This window comes from Bufo gargarizans, chromosome 1 (genome assembly GCF_014858855.1).
Source record: "Bufo gargarizans isolate SCDJY-AF-19 chromosome 1, ASM1485885v1, whole genome shotgun sequence".
NCBI lineage: Eukaryota > Metazoa > Chordata > Amphibia > Anura > Bufonidae > Bufo > Bufo gargarizans.
The window spans coordinates 702,816,125-702,836,259 of NC_058080.1; the positions used below are offsets into that span (position 1 = coordinate 702,816,125).

At 46.5% G+C, this 20,135-nt stretch overlaps 1 protein-coding gene across 2 annotated transcripts in view; it reads right to left on the bottom strand.

Moving 5' to 3' along the window:
* UBAP1 (ubiquitin associated protein 1) overlaps nt 1–17,713 on the bottom strand; it is a 41,334-nt gene extending 23,621 nt beyond the window's left edge. The window contains exons 1-2 of one of the 2 annotated variants that reach the window (XM_044292617.1): nt 17,590–17,713; nt 1,050–1,090 (exon numbers count right to left, since the gene is read on the bottom strand). In XM_044292617.1, the coding sequence (XP_044148552.1) occupies nt 1,050–1,083 (34 nt within the window). In that variant the 5' untranslated portion in view covers nt 1,084–1,090; nt 17,590–17,713. The remainder of the gene's footprint in view (nt 1–1,049; nt 1,091–17,589) is intronic. The other variant, XM_044292616.1, reaches the window with a different exon arrangement.
* Between the last annotated feature and the right edge of the window lie 2,422 nt (nt 17,714–20,135).

Consider the following 20,135-nt stretch of genomic DNA (forward strand, 5'->3'; position numbering starts at 1 on the left):
TGTTAGAAATCAGGATGGATCTGGAAGCAGCTTAAAGTGAAAAACGCCCCAGATATGAAGAGTTAAGGACCCTTTCAGACAAGCGACAGTTACAAACTCCGGACTCACAGTGCGAGTATGCATCAGCTCCCATCCTGATGGGGTCGCATAGAATTATATTGATTTATGATGCCAGGTAAATTTATAGTTTTCGAAGGTATTGGATGACACTGACATAATGCTGTCAGTGTTATCCAGTACATTCCAGAACTGTAAGGGTTACATAGCATCATAATATATTGCTACGGGTTAGTGCTGGGAGGTCAGGACGGCAGCTGCCGCATACTCACGCTGTGAGTTCGACGTCTGAAAGGGGCTTAAAGCCTCCCTCCCCCCTTCGGTTGGCTGTGATCTCAGTCAGGCTGCAGGAGGGGAGAGTGGGGGAGCTGACAGGTTGCCGGGATGGGAGAAAATAAAAAAATCATATATATTTGGCAACATCATAATCATGCCTTATGGAATAAAGCTATCATCTTATTTATACCACACAGTGATTGCCATAAAATTAATCCCAAAAAATAATGTTAACATCACTGTTTACTTTATTTCTAGGAATAAAGGTAATAATTAATAAAGTAAATGAACCCCAAAATTATAAAAAATAAAGAAAAAATTCACTATGAAACCGGGGATCTAGTTTACATGGAGTTTAAAAAACTGATATAAAAAAATAAGCGACTCGGTTTTGTTAAGTTCCTAAAAGTTGCATATGGCTCATTAATATAAAAATAAATGTAAAAAAATCTCAGAAGTTTGGGGGCGACTAGCTAACCATCTAGTTTGTGTGATTGGTCAACGTTTATTTGCTGAAGGGACATAAGTTACCGCCAGATGTGCGAGGAGCCGGCATACTCCACTGATAACACATTTAGGCTTGTGTCAAAAGCGTGTTAGGAAACTGCAAGGCCCTGAACCTGGAGAGAAGGGACAGAGAGGGCCAAAGCTTCTGCAAACACTAGAGGAGATGTGGACATCGGCTGGGCAGACTGCTCATCGCCTATTATTCTTACCGTGTAAATCCGAAGCCGACTTCCTAGAAGCCATTTAGAGTCTGTAAGAACAGAAAGACAGGAGTGAGAGCAGAGCAACGAGCCCTTCACATGATCGCCACATGACACGCAAACCATGAATATTCAGATGTTATCAGTCCTCATCCTCAAAAACAAGTAGCCGAATTCACAGAAAATGCCAAAAGAATAATTGTGAAGTAGCACAGAATACACAGACCAGGCATACTGGGGGGATACCATTTTAGAAATTCATGTAGGATTGGGACACAGACTTCCACTACAAACTACAGCAAAACACCAAATGCAGGCTGAGGGCTGAGTCACACTTGCACATGAGAATACAAATGTACTTTATTATTTTTATTTTATTTTTACAATTTGTTTAATTTTTGATCCATATTGTGTGCAGAGACCTGCCGCTAATTAAAGCCTTTAGATGTCGTGATCAAGTGAGATCACTGCATCTGAAGTGTCAAAAACATGGAAGCTCGCACTTAGGGCTGTTTCACACGAGCGAGTCCATTGCAGGAATCACGCTCCATGTGCGAGTGTGATCCTCCGCTCTGGACTCGCAGGAGCGCACGGCATTATCATGATTTATAATGCTATGTGCCTCTGCTTGACCTTATTTCTACAGAATTATACTGACAGCTTTAGGTCACTATGATTCTGTGGAAAAAAAGGCCATGCAGAGACACATAGCATTATAAATCATGATAATGCCGTGCGCTCCTGCAAGTCCAGAGCAGAGGATCACACTCACACACGTAGCGTGATTCCCGCAATGGACTCGCTCGTGTGAAACAGGCCTTAGCCTTCTTGCACACGAACGTTGTGCATCCATTCCATGCACTGGGGACCGCAATTTGGGGTCCCCAATGTACAGGCAGCATCCGTGCGGCGGCCTGGACGGATCCAGACCCATTCAACTTGAATAGGTACGCGATTCGTCCACATTTCAAAAAAATAGAACAAGTTCTATTTTTTTGCGGTGCGGAGGCACGGACAGAAACACCACGTAAGCACTCTGTAGAGCTTCCGATCCGTGCTTCCGTTCCGCATCTCCGTGATTGCGGACCCATCCAAGTGAATGGGTCGGCATCCGTGCGGGGCCGCAATACGGGCACACAACGTTCGTGTGCAAGAGGCCTTACAGGAAGCCTACCGCCATCCCCTGCAGCCGATGGGAATGCCGGCAATTGGTTTGAATGCCCTGGGTCTCGCTGAAGAGACCCAGAGTATTCAAACCAGATTGCAGGCCAACATAAGAATAGAACAATATACAGTAAATAGTCATTTTAAACATTAAACATTTAAAAATCATTCATACATGAGCTTCAAAATCATAAAGAATAAAAAAAACTTAAAACAAAAAATAAACAAAATATAAAAAGTTTAAATCACCCCCCCTTTCCGTATAACAAAAAAAACAAATAACAAGAAAAATAAACATTGTGGACATAACGGAAAAAAGGTTAAAAATGGGAAATTTGCCCTTTTTTTATTGCTTCTCTTACCCAAAAAATTGTAATAAAATTTGATTAAAAAGTCACACACTCCAAAATAGTATGAAAAATAAATAAAGAGCCCCCACACAGTAGATAACACTATAAAAAAAAAGTTATGGGGGTCAGAATATGGCGATTTAAATAAAAATTCTAAAAAATTCTAAGTTTCATTTATTTTTACACTATTTAGACAAAAAACCTATACATATAGGGTATTGTTGCAATCGTACTGACCCAGAGAATGAAGGTTATGGGTCAGTTTTGCCGCAAACTAAACGCCATGGGAACAAAACCTGTAAAACGGTGGAGGAATTGTGTTTTTTCCCCAATTCCACCCCATTTGGAAAAAAAATTACGGCTTCCTACTATATTGTATGCCATAATTAATGGTGGCATTAGAAAGTACAACTTGTTCCGCAAAAAATAAGCCCTCATACAGCTCTGTGAACGGAAATATTAAATTATGGCTCAAGGAAGATAGGGAAGAAAAATGAAAATGCAAAAACGAAAAAAAAAAAAAAAAAGGTAGTGAAGTGGTTAATGAAAAAATAAAAATAAAATAAAGAACAAATTCAGGCCATGTTCACATCAGCGCTATTATTCATGTTCTACCGAAGGTGAAAACCAACGCATATGTACACAGACCCACTGAAATGAATGGGTCTGGATTCCATGCAGCGCAATGCACCCGCACGGAATACTCGCTCGTCTGCAAGGGGCCTAAGAGTAGCTGCACACGGTGCAGATTTGTATGCAGAACCTCTGCACCACAACCCATGATACACTGCAGATACATCCACACTCGTGGGGTTGGTGCGTTTTTTTGTGCAGATTTTCTGTTTATGTTAAGAACCCCATTGAAGTCTATGGGGAAAACCACTCTACATAAGGTGCGGAATAAGGCAAACAAATGGCAGGCTGCGGATTTGAAAATCAGAACAAATCAATTTCCACAAGGAAGAAAAAAAGCAAACTGTACATGAGATTCGGCTAATCTCATTTACTTTGCTGGTGCTGTATTACGCTGTATTTTTCCGGCATAAAATTCTGTGTCGGAAAACCACTTGTAATCCGCATAGTGTGCAGGTACCCTAAGGGCTCATTCACCCGGCCGTTGTTAGGGCGTGCCCGTATTGCCCAATTGAATGGGTCCACAATCCGGAAGGTTGGTGTGGAAGGGAGGCACGGAACCCCCACAGCACTATGGAGTGGTCCCATGGGGTTTCTCTCTATGCCTCCGTATAAAAAAAAAAAAAAAAAAAGTAGAACATGTTTTATTTTTTGGAGGTGCGGACGGATCATGGACTCATTCAAGTTCAATGGGTCTGGATCCGTTGCGGCAGCTGCATGGATGATGCACAGAACGGCCAAACAACGGCCGTGTGAATGAGCCCTAAAGCTGAGCATACACATTAGATTTATGTTGGCTGAACCCAGAGATTTTGGCAGGTCTGCCCTACCATCTATCTCGGGCAGTTACACTTCCCCAGTGAGAACACATGCACACTTGGCAGAAACAAACATTCATGTGTACCGGGGGTGGGGAACGTCTGAAGGAACGGCTGTTGGTCACATGAGCCTTCGGCCAACTGCTATATCACGTGTATGGCCGGGGTAAGATCAGCATACAGCCTGCAGATGGCAAGAGGGAGGAACCAGGCTGAGAGTTCTACAGCTTTGGGTGTAAAGTAAAAATGAAGAGAATCCCTCCAGAAGTATAGGGGTCGTCCTACACAATCCTTTTCAGGAATTATCTGCAGTCTATATCGGTGGTCTCCAGCGTGTGGCTCTCCAGACACCTCCCAGAACATCATACACAGTCTGTGCCTGCAAAAACGGAAGCTGTGGTGAATCTGGATTTTAAAGAAGACCTTTTACGTCTCTTTCGGTAACTACCTGCATTCCCCATGTAATAATTCTGGAGCATCTATTATTATGGCTCTATGTTGTGCCATTCCTTTATTAGTTCTACTAGAAGTTATGAATGAATTGCTAGCAGTCTGCAGTAAGGGTACAGAGGGGAGGTAACCAGTTAGGGGGGGGGGGGGGGTGTACCTGCACAGTATGGCACCAGCAGCACTGCCTGGACAGTCAGACAAGCCCACTACAGGTAACACCCAGCAGAACCTTTACTGCAGACTGCTGACAGTTTATCCGTAAACTTTTAGCAGGAATAATACAGGAAGGGCACAGCACAGAGTTAGGCTCCATTCACATGTCCGTAAATGTTTTGCGGATTCGCAAAATACGTACACCCGCAATGTGCAATCCGCAATTTGTGGACCGCACATCCCAAACACTAGAATAGAAAATGCCTTTTCTGGTCCGCAATTGCAGACAAGAATAGGACATGTATTTTTTTCAGGAACGAAATTGCAGATCCCGAAAATGCGGATTTGCATCCGTTCCAGCCCCATTGAAAGTGAATGGGTCCGCAAATTGCGAAACGAATGCGGACCCAAATTACGGATGTGTGAATGGACCCTTATGAGAACAGATACGCCATAACTGTTATTACTTTGGGAATGCAAGTAGTTACTAAAACAGACTTGTCAGGAGAGGGGAGAGGACCTCTATTACAAGGAGCAAATGTGTAGTTAGCTCCTTATTGAAGTCGTGTTTGCCAAGGGCGAAGCTACAATGTAAGGCAACCTGTTAATGCAGGTGATTGAGAACTGGTCAAAAAGGAACTAAAACCAGGCAAATCAGTGCCGTCTCCTACAGCAACCAAGGAATAAGACCTCATTCACACATCAGTGTTCGGTCAGTGATATCCCCATCAGTGATTGTGAGCCAAAACCAGGAGCGGCTCTAAACACAGAACAGATGCAGATCTTTCCCTTACCCTGCTTTCACACCTGAGCGTTTCTATGCGCGTTTTTTGTAATAGTAAACGCGCGTTTTTTTGTAATAGTAAACACGCGTTTTTTTGTAATAGTAAACACGCGTTTGACGCGCGTTTGTGTGATTGACTGCAGTGTCCTATGGCCACAAACGCGCGTCAAAACGCCCCAAAGAAGCTCAAGTACTTGATTATGCGTCGGGCGTTTTACAGCGCGATCGTACGCGCTGTAAAACGCCCAGGTGAGAACCATTCCCATAGGGAAGCATTGGTTTTCATGTGTTGAGCGTTTTACAGCGCGTTTGAACGCGCTGTAAAACGCTCAGGTGTGAACTTAGGGTTATACCTCATGTCTGTGGAGGCTCCAATCCTGGTTTTGGCTCATATTCACCTATGGAAATCACAGACGCGTGAATGGGGCCTAACTGGTAGCTACGGCCAAGACTAAAACGCCGTAGGACTCTGGTAATCTATGTGGAAAGGCCGGTTTAAACGGAAGTACGATTACGAAAGATGCCAAGTCATGAACCAAATCAGAAGACTCGGAGATGGTTCACCACTCACATGACTCATTATTAGAGATGGCCTTGCGGTTCACTCGGCGGTCGTTTTGCGGCGAACTTTGATCGTTCGCGATTTGCCAAACATACGGCGATGTTCGCATGCGCCATATTCTTTTGCATTGCGCCGAACATTGACCCATGACACATCCATCAGGTGGGACAGGACAGCCAATTGAGACGTTTCAGCACATGGACATACCCCCTACCTATAAATAAACCCGATCTGGTCGCCATTTTACATTCAGGGCCAGATTTATCATTAGCTCAGGTCAGAATAATGGAGTGAAAAAGTCCCCCAAAAAAGTCCCAAAAGCTAAAACTGCGCACAAATTTGCGACTTTTTTCTGAAAGTGGGCGTGTTTTCTTATGTAAATGAATCTCTAGACAGATTTACTATTGGGACTATTTAAAAAAGCCGCAATTTCACTCCAGTGAGGACCATGCTTATCTTATGAGACTTTTTAATAGAACATGCGACTTTTTCATAAAAACGTGCAACTTTTGTAAAGCTGCTTACTGACGGATAAACTGCTACCGTCAAACCACATTTATTACAGTCTTAAAGGGCCGATCATAAATCTGACTTGGCTAAAACTGACTTTAGCCATATGAGAAAGTGGAGTGAGCTGTCAGAGTCATGATAAATCTGGCCCTATGTGTTTTGCTAGTGTAGGGAGAGGTTGCTGTGTGGAGCAGGGACAGGCTGTTGGGGACACCAAACACTAGCTAATAGGGCCACAAAAGTCCTTTTAAAGACTGGTGTAGGTGTGCTAATCGAGAGGTGTGACATACAGAAGGGTGTGATATACTTATAATCTACTTTCTAACATAGAGAGTATATTATAGTGCATTTGAATTGAGCAGCAGTTGTGTGCGGTTCTGCTGCCACACAGAGTGCCAAACGCTATTGGAATAACTGATTTCTACTGGTGTGATATCCCTGTGCCCCCCCAAAAAAAACTGATTGAGGCAGGGGTGCAATATACCCGCTTCCACCAAATAGGTTAAAATAAAAACTTCCTAGGCTCCAGCAGGGCACAATTTTGAGAGTTTCCCTTTAAGACGCATAAAAATGGCCCCTGATTAAAATACATATTTGTTAGTGGGAATTTTTGCCATTGATCCCCCTCTGGTATGTCACTGCATGTTGTGGGACTATTTGTGTTCTTCTAGTAAATATTTGGTGGCTGCAAATATGATCTAAAGGTTTTTTCAGGTTGGCCTGCCATTAAAGTGAATGGGGCCCACCGCGAACACACGGTTCGCTAACATTTGATTGCGAACACGCGTTCGCAAAACTTCCCAGCCAATGTTCATCCATCACTACTCATGTCAACTCTGGAGACTTTCGCTGGGCCACGTGAAAAAAAAAACAAAAAAAAAACGTCTTTCTGAACTTTGGATCTGACATTTATAGGTGGAATCTGATTGGTTGCTATGGGCAACTAAGCCAGTTCTACTTCACACCAGTTTGATAAATCTCCCCCAGTGTGTGCGCTTCTGTCCAGCAGGTCACCCCTCCTTTTCCCAGACTTATCAGGGCCATGCAACCTGATCTCCCAATGATCTGATAGTCTGTCTCATCTCTCAAGATGGATTTGAATTGAGGGTGAGAGATCAGTTCAGCGGACAGAGGAAGAGAAAAAAAAAAAAAAAAAAAGGTAGAAAAATAGGCATTTTTTTCTAATAAGATATACTATCATATGGACAGAGCTACAAGGAGGCCGCCTACTTAAACAGCTGATCAGCGGGGTCCCCAGAGTCGGACTCCTGCCAATCCCAATAGATGACATTCTGAGGACAGGCCATCAATATGAAAATCCTTATAAACACGGGAATATTTGTGTATTGCAGTGTATTATACTGGCAGGGAGTAGGTGACCGGGTGCAAACAAGGGGCCCTCTCCTTTTGTCTTAGATGCCACAGAAGGGTGTCAGCTGTATGTTACAGCTAATGGTACAAACTCAGCACCACCATCCCACCGACATGTACTGGTGGATAGCGAAGCGGGAAGAGAGGGAGGCAGTACTATCTGTACCTCCATCATTTACAGGGACAGACAGGGGGGCAGTACTATCTGGGCTTACATTATTTACAGGAAGAGACAGGGGGGCATTACTATTCGGGATTACATTATTTACAGGGACAGACAGGGGGGCAGTACTATTCGGGCTTACATTATTTTTCGGACAGTATTTCTATCTATGCTTATATCATTTAGAAAGAGAACACAACACTACTATATGTTCTTACATTATTTACTGGGGAACAGTTGATACCAGCGTCACTTACATGGAGAGACTGGGAGGCAGTAGTAAAGGAAGGGGTAGCAATAAATGTGCCTTTTTTATTCAAAGGAAAACAAATGTAGCGCTGCATCAAGCAAAGCGACCGCCACATTGCTCCTCCACCTATACAGAAATGGTTACCACCGTGCGTTACATGGGCCGTGGCTACAGTTCATGATCTACGGCCATTGTTGACCCTTGTAAGAAAATAATGGAGACAAGGCCCCATGTGAAAGAGGCAGATTATAAAAAGGTTCTCTCTAAACAGGGAACGCTCTCACTTCATGTTATTGGCTGACGAGTGACCACACAAAAAAAAGTTTACTTTCAGAAAATAGCTCTGTCCACAGTGAATGCCTGCAATTCTAAGTAGAGCACAAAGTCGCCATTATCAGGCGAGTCAAAAAGTGATTGAAAGTTGCTGGAAGCTTCCAGGAACGTCATATCTGCACTTTAGGCCGCCCCCCAAAAAAGTGCATAGACGTTGGGTTCTGGCACAGATTCAGCAGCTGATCAACATAATGACCTCATTTAGGCTAAGGCGTATAAACAACGTCCAATACATGTAAATGCAAAAAGAGGTCACGGAGAGCGAGACGGGAGGTTAAATGATAGGTCTACAAACTATGATGAAGAAGGGTGGAGGGAGCTGGCTGCTTGCTCACTATTTTATGTTGTACCGTGCACAGGTCCTCCTCTTGGAAGGGTTTGTCGTATTCTATTCTGAGCATACAGAAAATAAAACATGCATGGAAACGTATCAGTACAAAAAGGCTTCTAGTGTCTACCAGATAAACCCTTTAAATGTACCTGACAATGTCCATACACAAGGCCTTCCACGTGCTTCTGGGTCCGTGCCTCTGCGTTGCAAAAGAAAGAACATGTCCTATCTCTTGCCGCATCTTGGACGAATCATGGACCCACTGAAGTCAATCGGGAGTGCAGAGTTCACACTGCCGGTGTTCGTGATTTTCAGCTCGCAACAGAGGCACGGCGGCAACACGGTCGTGTCAATGCGCCCTAAGATACTGATGACCTAGCCACAGAACAGGTCATCAGTATCAGACTGATTCCGACCCCCGGCACCCCCCCCCAATCAGCTGTTACCAGCAGCAAGTAAACAGTGTACAGAATCAAAACACCACAGCGCCTTATACTGTGTAGTGGCTATTCTCGGGTACTGCAACTGATCGTATTCAAATGGTGGTGAGCTGAGCTGCAGTACCCTAGACCAGTGTTTCCCAACCAGTGTGCCTCCAGCTGTTGCAAAACTACAACTCCCAGCATGCCTGGACAGCCTTTGGCTATGCGGGCATGCTGGGAGTCGTAGTTTTGCAACAGCTGGAGGCACACTGGTTGGGAAACACTGCCCTAGACAACCACTATGCAGTGTATGGAGCTGGGGCGTTCCAACTCTGTACATTCTTTACTTTCTGGAACCACAGACACAAATAACAGCTGATCTGCGGGGTTGCTGGATGTGAGACTACCACAAATCTGATACTGATGACCTATCCTATGGATATCTTGGTCCTGGACACCCCCTTTAAAGGGGACCTTTCACTAGAATAAAACGTCTAAACTAACTATACAGACATGGAGAGCGGCGCCCAGGGATCTCCCTGCACTTACTGTTATACCTGGGCGCCGCTCCGTTCTCCCGGTATAGCCTCCGGTATCTGCATAGTTAGGCTCCACCCAGGGGAACCTGCCGGCGTCTCATTCTCCCATGTTGTAGCGCTGGCCAATCGCAGCGCTCAGCTCATAGACTGAGAGAGAAGAAAAAGCCTCTCAGGCTATGAGCTGAGCGCTGTGATTGGCCAGCGCTGCAGCATGGGAGAATGAGACGCCGGCAGGTTCCCCTGGGTGGAGCCTAACTATGAAGATACCGGAGGCTATAACGGGAGAACGGAGCGGCGCCCAGGTATAACAGTAAGTGCAGGGGGATCCCTGGGCGCCGCTCTCCATGTCTGTATAGTTAGTTTAGATGTTTTATTCTAGTGAAAGGTCCTCTTTAAGTAATAAAATAAAAAATTAAATCATCATCACGATAAGTGAACCTAGTCCTACCAGGGTCAGATATTTTATTCACCCTGCCTGGACCCCCACATACAAGTTTCCACTACACAGTAGACTATAGCTCCTTAAAGTGTCCCTACGGATCTGACATTAGACGAGGAGAGAATTTTGTCTAAGTGACCAGCTCAGCAGGATTACATGTTTCCTTTCTGACCATTTCACATATATAGAAGTAGATGTCTATGGAGGTCCTCAGTGAGTCCCCACCTCCACCAGGAATAGCCAATAGCAGGAGAGAACACATTACATTCACCTCCACCCCAAGCAGATACATTAGGTTTACTGTCCCTTTAAATCACAGACTTAGCACAGAACCCTCGCTCATATGATTGGCTATAACTTGTTTATTGCCCTCTCACACATTTAGTCCATTCAGGCTTAGACAAGATTTCACATACCAAAGATCTGTGCAATCCTGTTAGTCACGAGGCCTCTCAGCTTCCTTCTCTGTGGAAACCTCTTCATACTTGGAAAGATCTCAAATCTATGGCCTCTTTCACACAGGCATCGCGGGAGAGGACTGGATGTGTTCAGGGTGCATTGCAGGAAACCCGCGTAAGTAGGCACGCAATTGCAGTCAGTTTTGTCTGCGATTGCGTTGCGATGTTCAGTTTTTTCCGTACGAGTGCAATGCGTTTTGTACGCGCGTGAGAAATAAAAAAAAACAAAAAAAAACTGAATGTGGTACCCAGACCCGAACCTGGACTTCACTGAAGTTCAGGTTTAGTGTTCTGTAGATTTTTATTATTTTCCATTATAACATGGTTATAAGGGAAAATAATAGCATTCTTTAATACAGAATGCAAATTCCAATGTCAATTGAGGGTTAAAAAAATAATAACTCACCTCATCCACTTGATCGCGCAGCCGCGATCCCCTTCTTTGTTCTTCTTAAAGGACCTTCTATACTTCATTCAGCAGGACCTGCGCTGACGTCACCGCGCTCGCCACATGGTGAGCTCACTGACTTCAGCGAAGGTCCTTTTGCAGGTCCTTCAAGAAGAACAAAGAAGTCGATCCCGGCTGCGCGATCAAGTGGATGAGGTGAGTTATGTTTTTATTATTTTTTTTAACCCTCAATTGACATTGGACTTTGCATTCTGTATTAAGAATGCTATTATTTTCCCTTATAACCATGTTATAAATCGAAATTAAAGTAAATGGGGTCGCTCATCCCTCGTCTCCTTAGCAACCATGCGTGAAAATCACACCGCCTGCACTTGCTTGTGTGAAAAATCACCGCTCATGTGCACAGCCTCATTGAAATGAATGGGTCCGTATTCAGTGCGGGTGCAATGCGTTAACCTCACGCATTGCACCCGCGTGGAAAACTCACCCGTGTGAAAACTCACCCGCCTATGTCTGACACAACGCAGGGAGCGGCTGCCCTCCTGACAGCACTTCATTAATTATCAGTAGTTCTGCTTTAAATATTGCATTTAATTGAAACAGGACAAAAAGCAGTGACCCGAAGCCTCCCACGAACTGAGGCGAGGTCTTCCAGCCAAAGAGCAGCAGACGGCACTCCGTAAGACCAGCTACGGAGGGTTCAGAAAAGCGTTTACTAACTTGCACTGCAACCAGGCTGAAAAAAGCGTGAAAGAAGGACCTCAGAACTGTGAGTGCAGCTCTGGAGGATCATTCAGGATTTACCACAAGATCTGTACAAAATAAGTAATGTATCTAACAACAGTGACTTACTTTTACATGTAGACATAGGCCCCAATTTATCAAGACCAGTGCGGGCCACGCTGGTCTTGATGGGGCCTGTGCCACCGAAAGCGGCATTTAATTTATAATGAAGCAGAGGCCCCGAAATAAATAAAATGCCTCCTCCGGCAGTCCACGTTTGTAAGTCTTCAGCTTTTTTTCATGCTCGTGAAAAACAAATGAAAACTGATTGCACCCGCGCGGAAAAAAAAAAACAATCACTGAACGCAATTACAGACAGAACTGACTGAACTTGCTTCCGAAATGCTGCGAGTTTCACTGAATGCATCCTGAGCCAATCCGTATCGTTCGTGTGAAAGAGGCCTTAAGTCCCTTTCACACGAGCGAGTTTTCCGCGCGGGTGCAATGCGTGATGTGAACGCATAGCACTCGCACTGAATCCTGACCCATTCATTTCAATGGGTCTGTGTACATGAGCGTTGTTTTTCACGCATCAGTTCCGAATTGCGTGAAAAATCGCAGCATGTTCTATATTCTGCGTTTTTCACGCAGCCCTGGCCCCATAGAAGTGAATGGGGCTGCGTGAAAAACACATTGCATCCGCAAGCAAGTGCGGGTGCGATGCGTTTTTCACTGACAGTTGTTAAGAGATGTTGTTTGTAAACATTCAGTTTTTTATCACACGCGTGAAAAACGCATCAAAACGCATTGCACCCGCGTGGAAAAAACTGAACAACTAAACGCAGAGGCTAGATTTGGTCGCAATGGTGCTTTTCAACTGAGAATTTTTACATTGATGGCCTATCCTACACACACGGCAGGAGCGCTGGGAGTCAGATCCCAGAACTACACAGCCCCGCCCACTCCCACTGCAGCAACCAGTTCTGTCCACTACTAGTTCCAGTGCTGCAGCTACTGCTGATTGGCGGGGATGCTGGGAGTCAGAGCCCTGCCGATCAGGTGACAATGTAAAATCCTGTAGTTCTTAAAAGTAGTACTCTGATCATTGGGCTCAGTATTCGGGGCGCAATTCCTTTACTGAGGGTTCATTGGTTTATAATCTGTCGCTGAAGTAATGGAAATCGTCATGCACTGATTTCACAGTTAGGGCTCTTTCACACTTGCGTTCTTGTCTTCCGGCATAGAGTTCCGTCGTCGGGGCTCTATGCCGGAAGAATCCTGATCAGGATTATCCTAATGCATTCTGAATGGAGTGAAATCCGTTCAGGATGCATCAGGATGTCTTCAGTTCCGGAACGGAACGTTTTTTGGCCGGAGAAAATACTGCAGCATGCTGCGCTTTTTGCTCCGGCCAAAAGTCCTGAACACTTGCCGCAAGGCCGGATCCGGAATTAATGCCCATTGAAAGGCATTGATCCGGATCCGGCCTTAAAACTAAACCTCGTTTCGGCGCATTGCAGCATACGACGTTTAGCTTTTTCTCAATGGTTACCATGGCTGCCGGGACGCTAAAGTCCTGGCAGCCATGGTAAAGTGTAGTGGGGAGCAGCATACTTACCATCCGCGCGGCTCCCGGGGCGCTCCAGAGTGACGTCAGGGCGCCCCAGGCGCATGGATGACGTGATCGCATGGCACATCATCCATGTGCATGGGGCGCTCTGACGTCATTCTGGAGCGCCCCGGGAGCCGCGCGGACTGTAAGTATGCCGCTCTCCACTACTACTATGGCAACCAGGACTTTAATAGCGTCCTAGCTGCCATAGTAACACTGAAAGCATTTTGAAGACGGATCCGTCTTCAAATGCTTTCAGTACACTTGCGTTTTTCCGGATCCGGCGTGTACCTCCGGCAAGTGGAGTACACGCCGGATCCGGACAACGCAAGTGTGAAAGAGGCCTTAGCTTGTGCTTTTATGCCCTATGGTTAAGGGCTCATTCAGACAGGGACATTATTTTTGAGGTCTGCGAAAATGCTGATCTTTTTTTTTTTTTTTTGTGGCGAGTTCAGCATGTCTGCAAAAAATAAATAAAAAATTGATTGCATTCCACATTTTTGGGGACCCATAGACTTCAATGGTATAGGACATGTTTTATTCGTTTTGCGGGGCCGTGGAACGGAAGAAAAGATACAGAGAGCACACGGAGTGCTGTTCGCATCTTTTGGGGCCCTATAGAAGTGAATGGGTCCTCATACTAATCTGCAAAATTGCAAATCACATGCGGAAAGCAACAAACGGACGTCTAAATGAGCCCTTAGTCATATGTCGCAGCCATATTGTTTTTTTCTTTATTTCAAGAGTCTCACAAAATTACAGCAAAGAACGCAATATGACTGCAATGTGTGAACGAACCCCTAGGTTCCACAATTGATTGGGGTGACAGCTTCAATACACAAAGCAAAAAAATAAATAAAAAATTACCGGTATAACTTCTAGACTTCTCCTTTAAGGCCCAGTGACGCTTATATAAATAGTCTTCTTTCCCAGACGGTCACACTGGCATCTTTGTCGCTTATAATTAACATGCAGGGAGAAAATTCTGTCCCGTTAAAATCAATGAAAGCTGTGACAGCCTACCACGCCAAGCGTCCAGACACCTCGCAGCGCACGTATTACAAGTCAGCCTTTTTCATAAATGGAAACTTGGCTCCCTATATCGCACAGGTACATTAGGCCGGGCTGGAAAAAGCATATTTCTATAATCCAGCACAGTAATGGATGGGAGCTTAAAGGGGCACTCCAGTCTGAAGGAACTGCCACTAACCACCATGTACTAAAGGGCACATGTATTAAGACCGGTGTTTTAGACGCTGGCCTCTACATAACTTTAGCGTATCCACCGCCGATTCTAAACGTAAGAGTTTCCTTGCCGTCTTACATTTAGACCCTTTTCTAGGCCTAAAAGTCAGAGAAAATTATGAATGAGACGGGCCTGCTGGTCTGTCCCCTTGCCCGTCAATGCCACGCCCACTTTTTTAGATCTGGCACGTGCGGGGAAGAAGTCGCAGATTCTGCCGCACCATGTTGTATATCTGGTCATAAGTATTTTCAACTGTGATTTAGGGCTCACACAAACGAACGCCTTTGCCCCGTGCCCGTTTACAGATGTGGACCCATTTACATGAATGGATCCTCGATGCTCTTTTTGCAGTACAATCCCACAGATGCGCTTGGTAGTGCTTCCGCTCCATATCTTGCAGATCCAGTCAAGTGAAGGGGTCCGCATCCATAATACGGAGCGCACATGGCCGCTGCATGTATATTGCAGACCACACACATAGAATCCAGGACGCATATGTAACGATGCCCCACTGCCGAGTCCCCTGTTCTGGCAGGCGGTAGGGGTACCAACCACTGCACCCCCATTGATCTAACATCCAGTGGATAGATGATTATTGCTTCTTTTCCAAACATTCAGCACCTTTAAAAAGATCTCTGCTTGCTGACAGTGAATGGGAATATTCATTATTTGCATTCAGAACCATGTGGACTTAAAACTTCTCAAAGCTCAGGGTTTGGTACAATTGTATCCAGTCTACACAACCTCATGTGATCTTAACACAGCAGCATAAATCTGTCTTCTATGTCGCATTAAAATTCCGTCTCAAACTATAAGGGTACACGGCAGAACCATTGAAGACAATGGACTTATTCATGTCCTATTTTGGGCTGTTTTCACAGACCCACAGTCCCCATACAATTAAAGGGGGCCATTTCTAACAGCCATGTTTCAGAAAGCACCTGTTAAAAACAGTTTTTTGTATTTTTACCCCCCAACGGCGTGAATGTACCCCAAGCCAACCAATATGTGGTATAAAAATTTTAAAAAGTGTCTATCCCACCACCAGATTTATGACCCCACCTGAGCCCCCGTGATAAATCTGGCTCAGGTCTAAACAGTATAAGTTCATGCCACCCACAGGATTAGTAAATCTGCCCCAATGCCCACAGACTGCTGTGAGCCCATCCTGCACGTTGGTATGTCTAACGCCGACGCTGCGCTACGGAGATTTCCCATACAGAGTGACCATTCTACAGTGCTTACAGCGCGACACAACCGCTTCACGAGCAGCCATACAAGCCCCCGGCCCGGCTCTGTTGTGTGTACAAGGCCCCGATCACAACGGCGTTTGAATTCCGGTAGCCTGACAGCCATTCCCGGATATGCTGGTGTACCACCAGATCCCCACTGACTAGAATGGAACCCAGCACTGATCTGACCGCTTATCCGGTATAAATGCAGGGTTTCAGCTGGACAAACTGAATGCAGCATTTGTTGTCTGGCAGTCAGCATTTATGCCACAACAGCCCGTCTGATCAGGCTACCGCGGTTGTCTGCTTTTTTTAATACTGACGACCTATCCTCAGGATAAAGCAATATATATCAGATCGGCTGAGTGGGTGACCCCTGGTACCCCAGCTGATCAGCTGTGCCCACACCACGTCATGGGAGTGTCAGCTTTATTATACTGCAGGCATTCTGCTCAAACTGCTGGGATCGGTGATATCGCGGATCTAAGCTGTTTAACCCCTCAGAGGCTACTGTCATTAGCTCCCTCTGTCAAGCACCCCACATATGCAACTGCAGGGCGACAAGTACTTGTCAAGGCAGCCAGGGACCTGCTGGAAGCCTGCTGTGTCCGGGCTGCTATTACCTCCCGCCTCTAACACGATGTAACAGAGCCCCTCAGACTCACTATGCACACAGGCGTTAGGGGCTGTTCACACTAAGTCTTCGCAGAAATTTTGCTGTCAGTCACATGGCTTTCCAACTGGTTGCTGTCTTCCATTCATTTCAATGGGAGGCAGTCTCCACGTCAGTCAGGACAGTCATCCAGCCTCCACGTCAGTCAGGACAGTCATCCAGCCTCCACGTCAGTCAGGACAGTCATCCAGCCTCCACGTCAGTCAGGACAGTCATCCAGCCTCCACGTCAGTCAGGACAGTCATCCAGCCACCACGTCAGTCAGGACAGTCATCCAGCCACCACGTCAGTCAGGACAGTCATCCAGCCACCACGTCAGTCAGGACAGTCATCCAGCCACCACGTCAGTCAGGACAGTCATCCAGCCACCACGTCAGTCAGGACAGTCATCCAGCCACCACGTCAGTCAGGACAGTCATCCAGCCACCACGTCAGTCAGGACAGTCATCCAGCCACCACGTCAGTCAGGACAGTCATCCAGCCACCACGTCAGTCAGGACAGTCATCCAGCCACCACGTCAGTCAGGACAGTCATCCAGCCACCACGTCAGTCAGGACAGTCATCCAGCCACCACGTCAGTCAGGACAGTCATCCAGTCACCACGTCAGTCAGGACAGTCATCCAGTCACCACGTCAGTCAGGACAGTGATGCAGTCACCATGTCAGTCAGGGAAGTGATCCAGTCACCATGCCTATAACCCAGTCATGTCCACGGTCCAGTCACCATGGCAGCCAGCGCAGTGATCCAGACACTAGGATGATAAGGACACAGAGCAGACAGGCGGGACCCGGTACTGTGCTGAGAAACGGTAATCTGTCCTCCCTTTACCACCCACAGTTGCAATGTTAGGCGGCACAGAGCGCAACACCCAGGTGACAGAAACCAGCGAGCCCCACTAAAAAGAAGTCCCGGCGGCACTCACCCGCTGGGCCGCCTCCTCTACCGGTGGTGAATCTGTCACTTGCCTACACACCCAGCTCCCGAACCCCGGCCTCACTGCGCGATGCCATCTTGAAACACTTCCTCCTTCCTGCAAAAGTTGGCGTATGACGTAATCACGTAGAACACGTGAGACGCTGACACGCGGATAGTCACGTGACGCTCGGCAATGCCTGGCTGACTGCATACATTATCCCTGGATAATGACGTACGTACACCAGAGGAGACGCTTAGGAAAAGCAGCGCGACACCTAGGTGAAGCTGTAACTAATCACATCTCTGCTTTCATTTTCCAAAGAGCCTCTGAAAGATTAGAGCTGAAATTTTATTGGCTTCTAAGAGGGACCCCTCCATTCTCCTCATAACTAATAGTTTTGCATGGTCCTGGGGCGCTTGTGACCTAATGCTCTAATTTAAAGGGGTTGTATGACACCAAAAGTTTCTAAAGTTTTCAAACCACCACCTGGATCTGAGATCTTTTGTATTTGCATATGATTACAAATTTAACATAACCCCTGAGTTATTCCGTAAAATGTATCTGTATGGCGCCACCTGCTGTTTGTTTTTCTTATTCCTTTGACCTTCTCACAGATACACATGCATCCTTCAACCAGGGAGTAGAGATGGGAAGTTCGGATCTTTTTCATGAATCGATTCATTTGAATCAGTTCATTCAAAAGAACCGATTCATGAATCGGATCTTCGGTTCACTTCCTGAACCGGCAGAAGCAAGTGAACTGAAGATCAATGCGCATGCTCAGCTCATCGAATCTTCGGTTCACTTGCTGAGTCGGCTCTCAAGTGAACCGAAGGTCTGGAGGGACTCGCTCCTGGCAAACACAGCTCTGCTGCAGTGAATGCAGTGGGGCAGACTGGGATGTAATTACACTGTATAGTTATTGCAGGGATTTAGATAATTGTCTAAGAGTTTATTAGTTAAAAGAATCCTGTCACCGAGTCCCTGCCAGGCTTCCTACTCTGCTACAAGCACCCTATACACACACAGCTCTGCTACATGCAATACTATACCCCCTATAGCACCCTATACACACACAGCTCTGCTACATGCAATACTATACCCCCCTATACACACACAGCTCTGCTACATGCAATACTATACCCTCCCTATAGCGCCCTATACACACACAGCTCTGCTACATGCAATACTATACCCCCTATAGCACCCTATACACACACAGCCCTGCTACATGCAATACTATACCCCCCCCCATAGCACCCTATACACACACAGCTCTGCTACATGCATTACTATACAACCACCCTCCACCCACGGACTTGTCAGGAGACAGGGAGCCGCAGAGCAGGAAGCCTGGCAGGGACTTGGACGGTGACACGATTCTTTTAAAGGGATTCTGTCACCTCCCCTAACCCAAAATCCGATTTTAAAGCAGCCATGCAGCACAGCTTACCTTGAATAGGCTGTGCTCTTCTATCTTGTAATCCGTCCAGTAGTTTCTGTAAAAAACGACTTTTATGGTTATGCAAATGAGTCCTGAATGTGCCCAGAGGGGCGTTTTGTTCCCCTTAGAGAGCCCAGTACCGCCCCTCTTACAGTGCCCAGCCCGCCTTCCTTCCTTGCGACTGTCTAACCGCCCCCAGCCTGCCACAGCCTCTCCTCCCCCTCCCTCACGGCCGAACGAACTCTCGCACAGGCGCAGTACCCACTGAGGGCTGCGCCAGTGCGATCTGCAGGAGACTGAGGGCAGGAGCTTCATCCTCGTCACTGGGCATGCGCCGAGCCCAGTGACGTCCGATGCTCGCTCTTCCCTCAGTCAGCAGGGAAGAGCGAGCATCAGTGGGTACTGCGCCTGTGCGAGAGTTCGTTCGGCCGTGAGGGAGGGGGAGGAGAGGCTGTAGCAGGCTGGGGGCGGTTAGACAGTCGCAAGGAAGGCGGGCTGGGCACTGTAAGAGGGGCGGTACTGGGCTCTCTAAGGGGAACAAAACGCCCCTCTGGGCACATTCAGGACTCATTTGCATAACCATAAAAGTCGTTTTTTACAGAAACTACTGGACGGATTACAAGATAAAAGAGCACAGCCTATTCAAGGTAAGCTGTGCTGCATGGCTGCTTTAAAATCGGATTTTGGGTTAGGGGAGGTGACAGAATCCCTTTAACTAATAAACTCAGACGATTCTCTGAGTCCCTGCACGACTTCCCCTGTGCTGTGAGTCAGTGCTGGACTGCTGGCTGCCTCTGATTGGTTGGAGGGCGGGGCGGGGCGGGGCGGGGCTAGCTTCCACTGTCGGCTCCTATTACACTGCCTGCTGCTGCCTCTATGCTATATGACTGAGCTGTTTCACTCGGATCAGCTCAGTCAGAGCAATCAACTCTTCCGGTTCAGTGAACTGAATCGATTCAAAAGAACGATTCGTTCATGATCCGGACATCACTACCAGGGAGGTGCAAGGATTTTTGCCGCCCTAGGCAAAGATCCATTTTGCTGCCCCCTCATGTCACTCACTGACAGACACACACACACACTGACAGACAGACACGCACTCACTCAC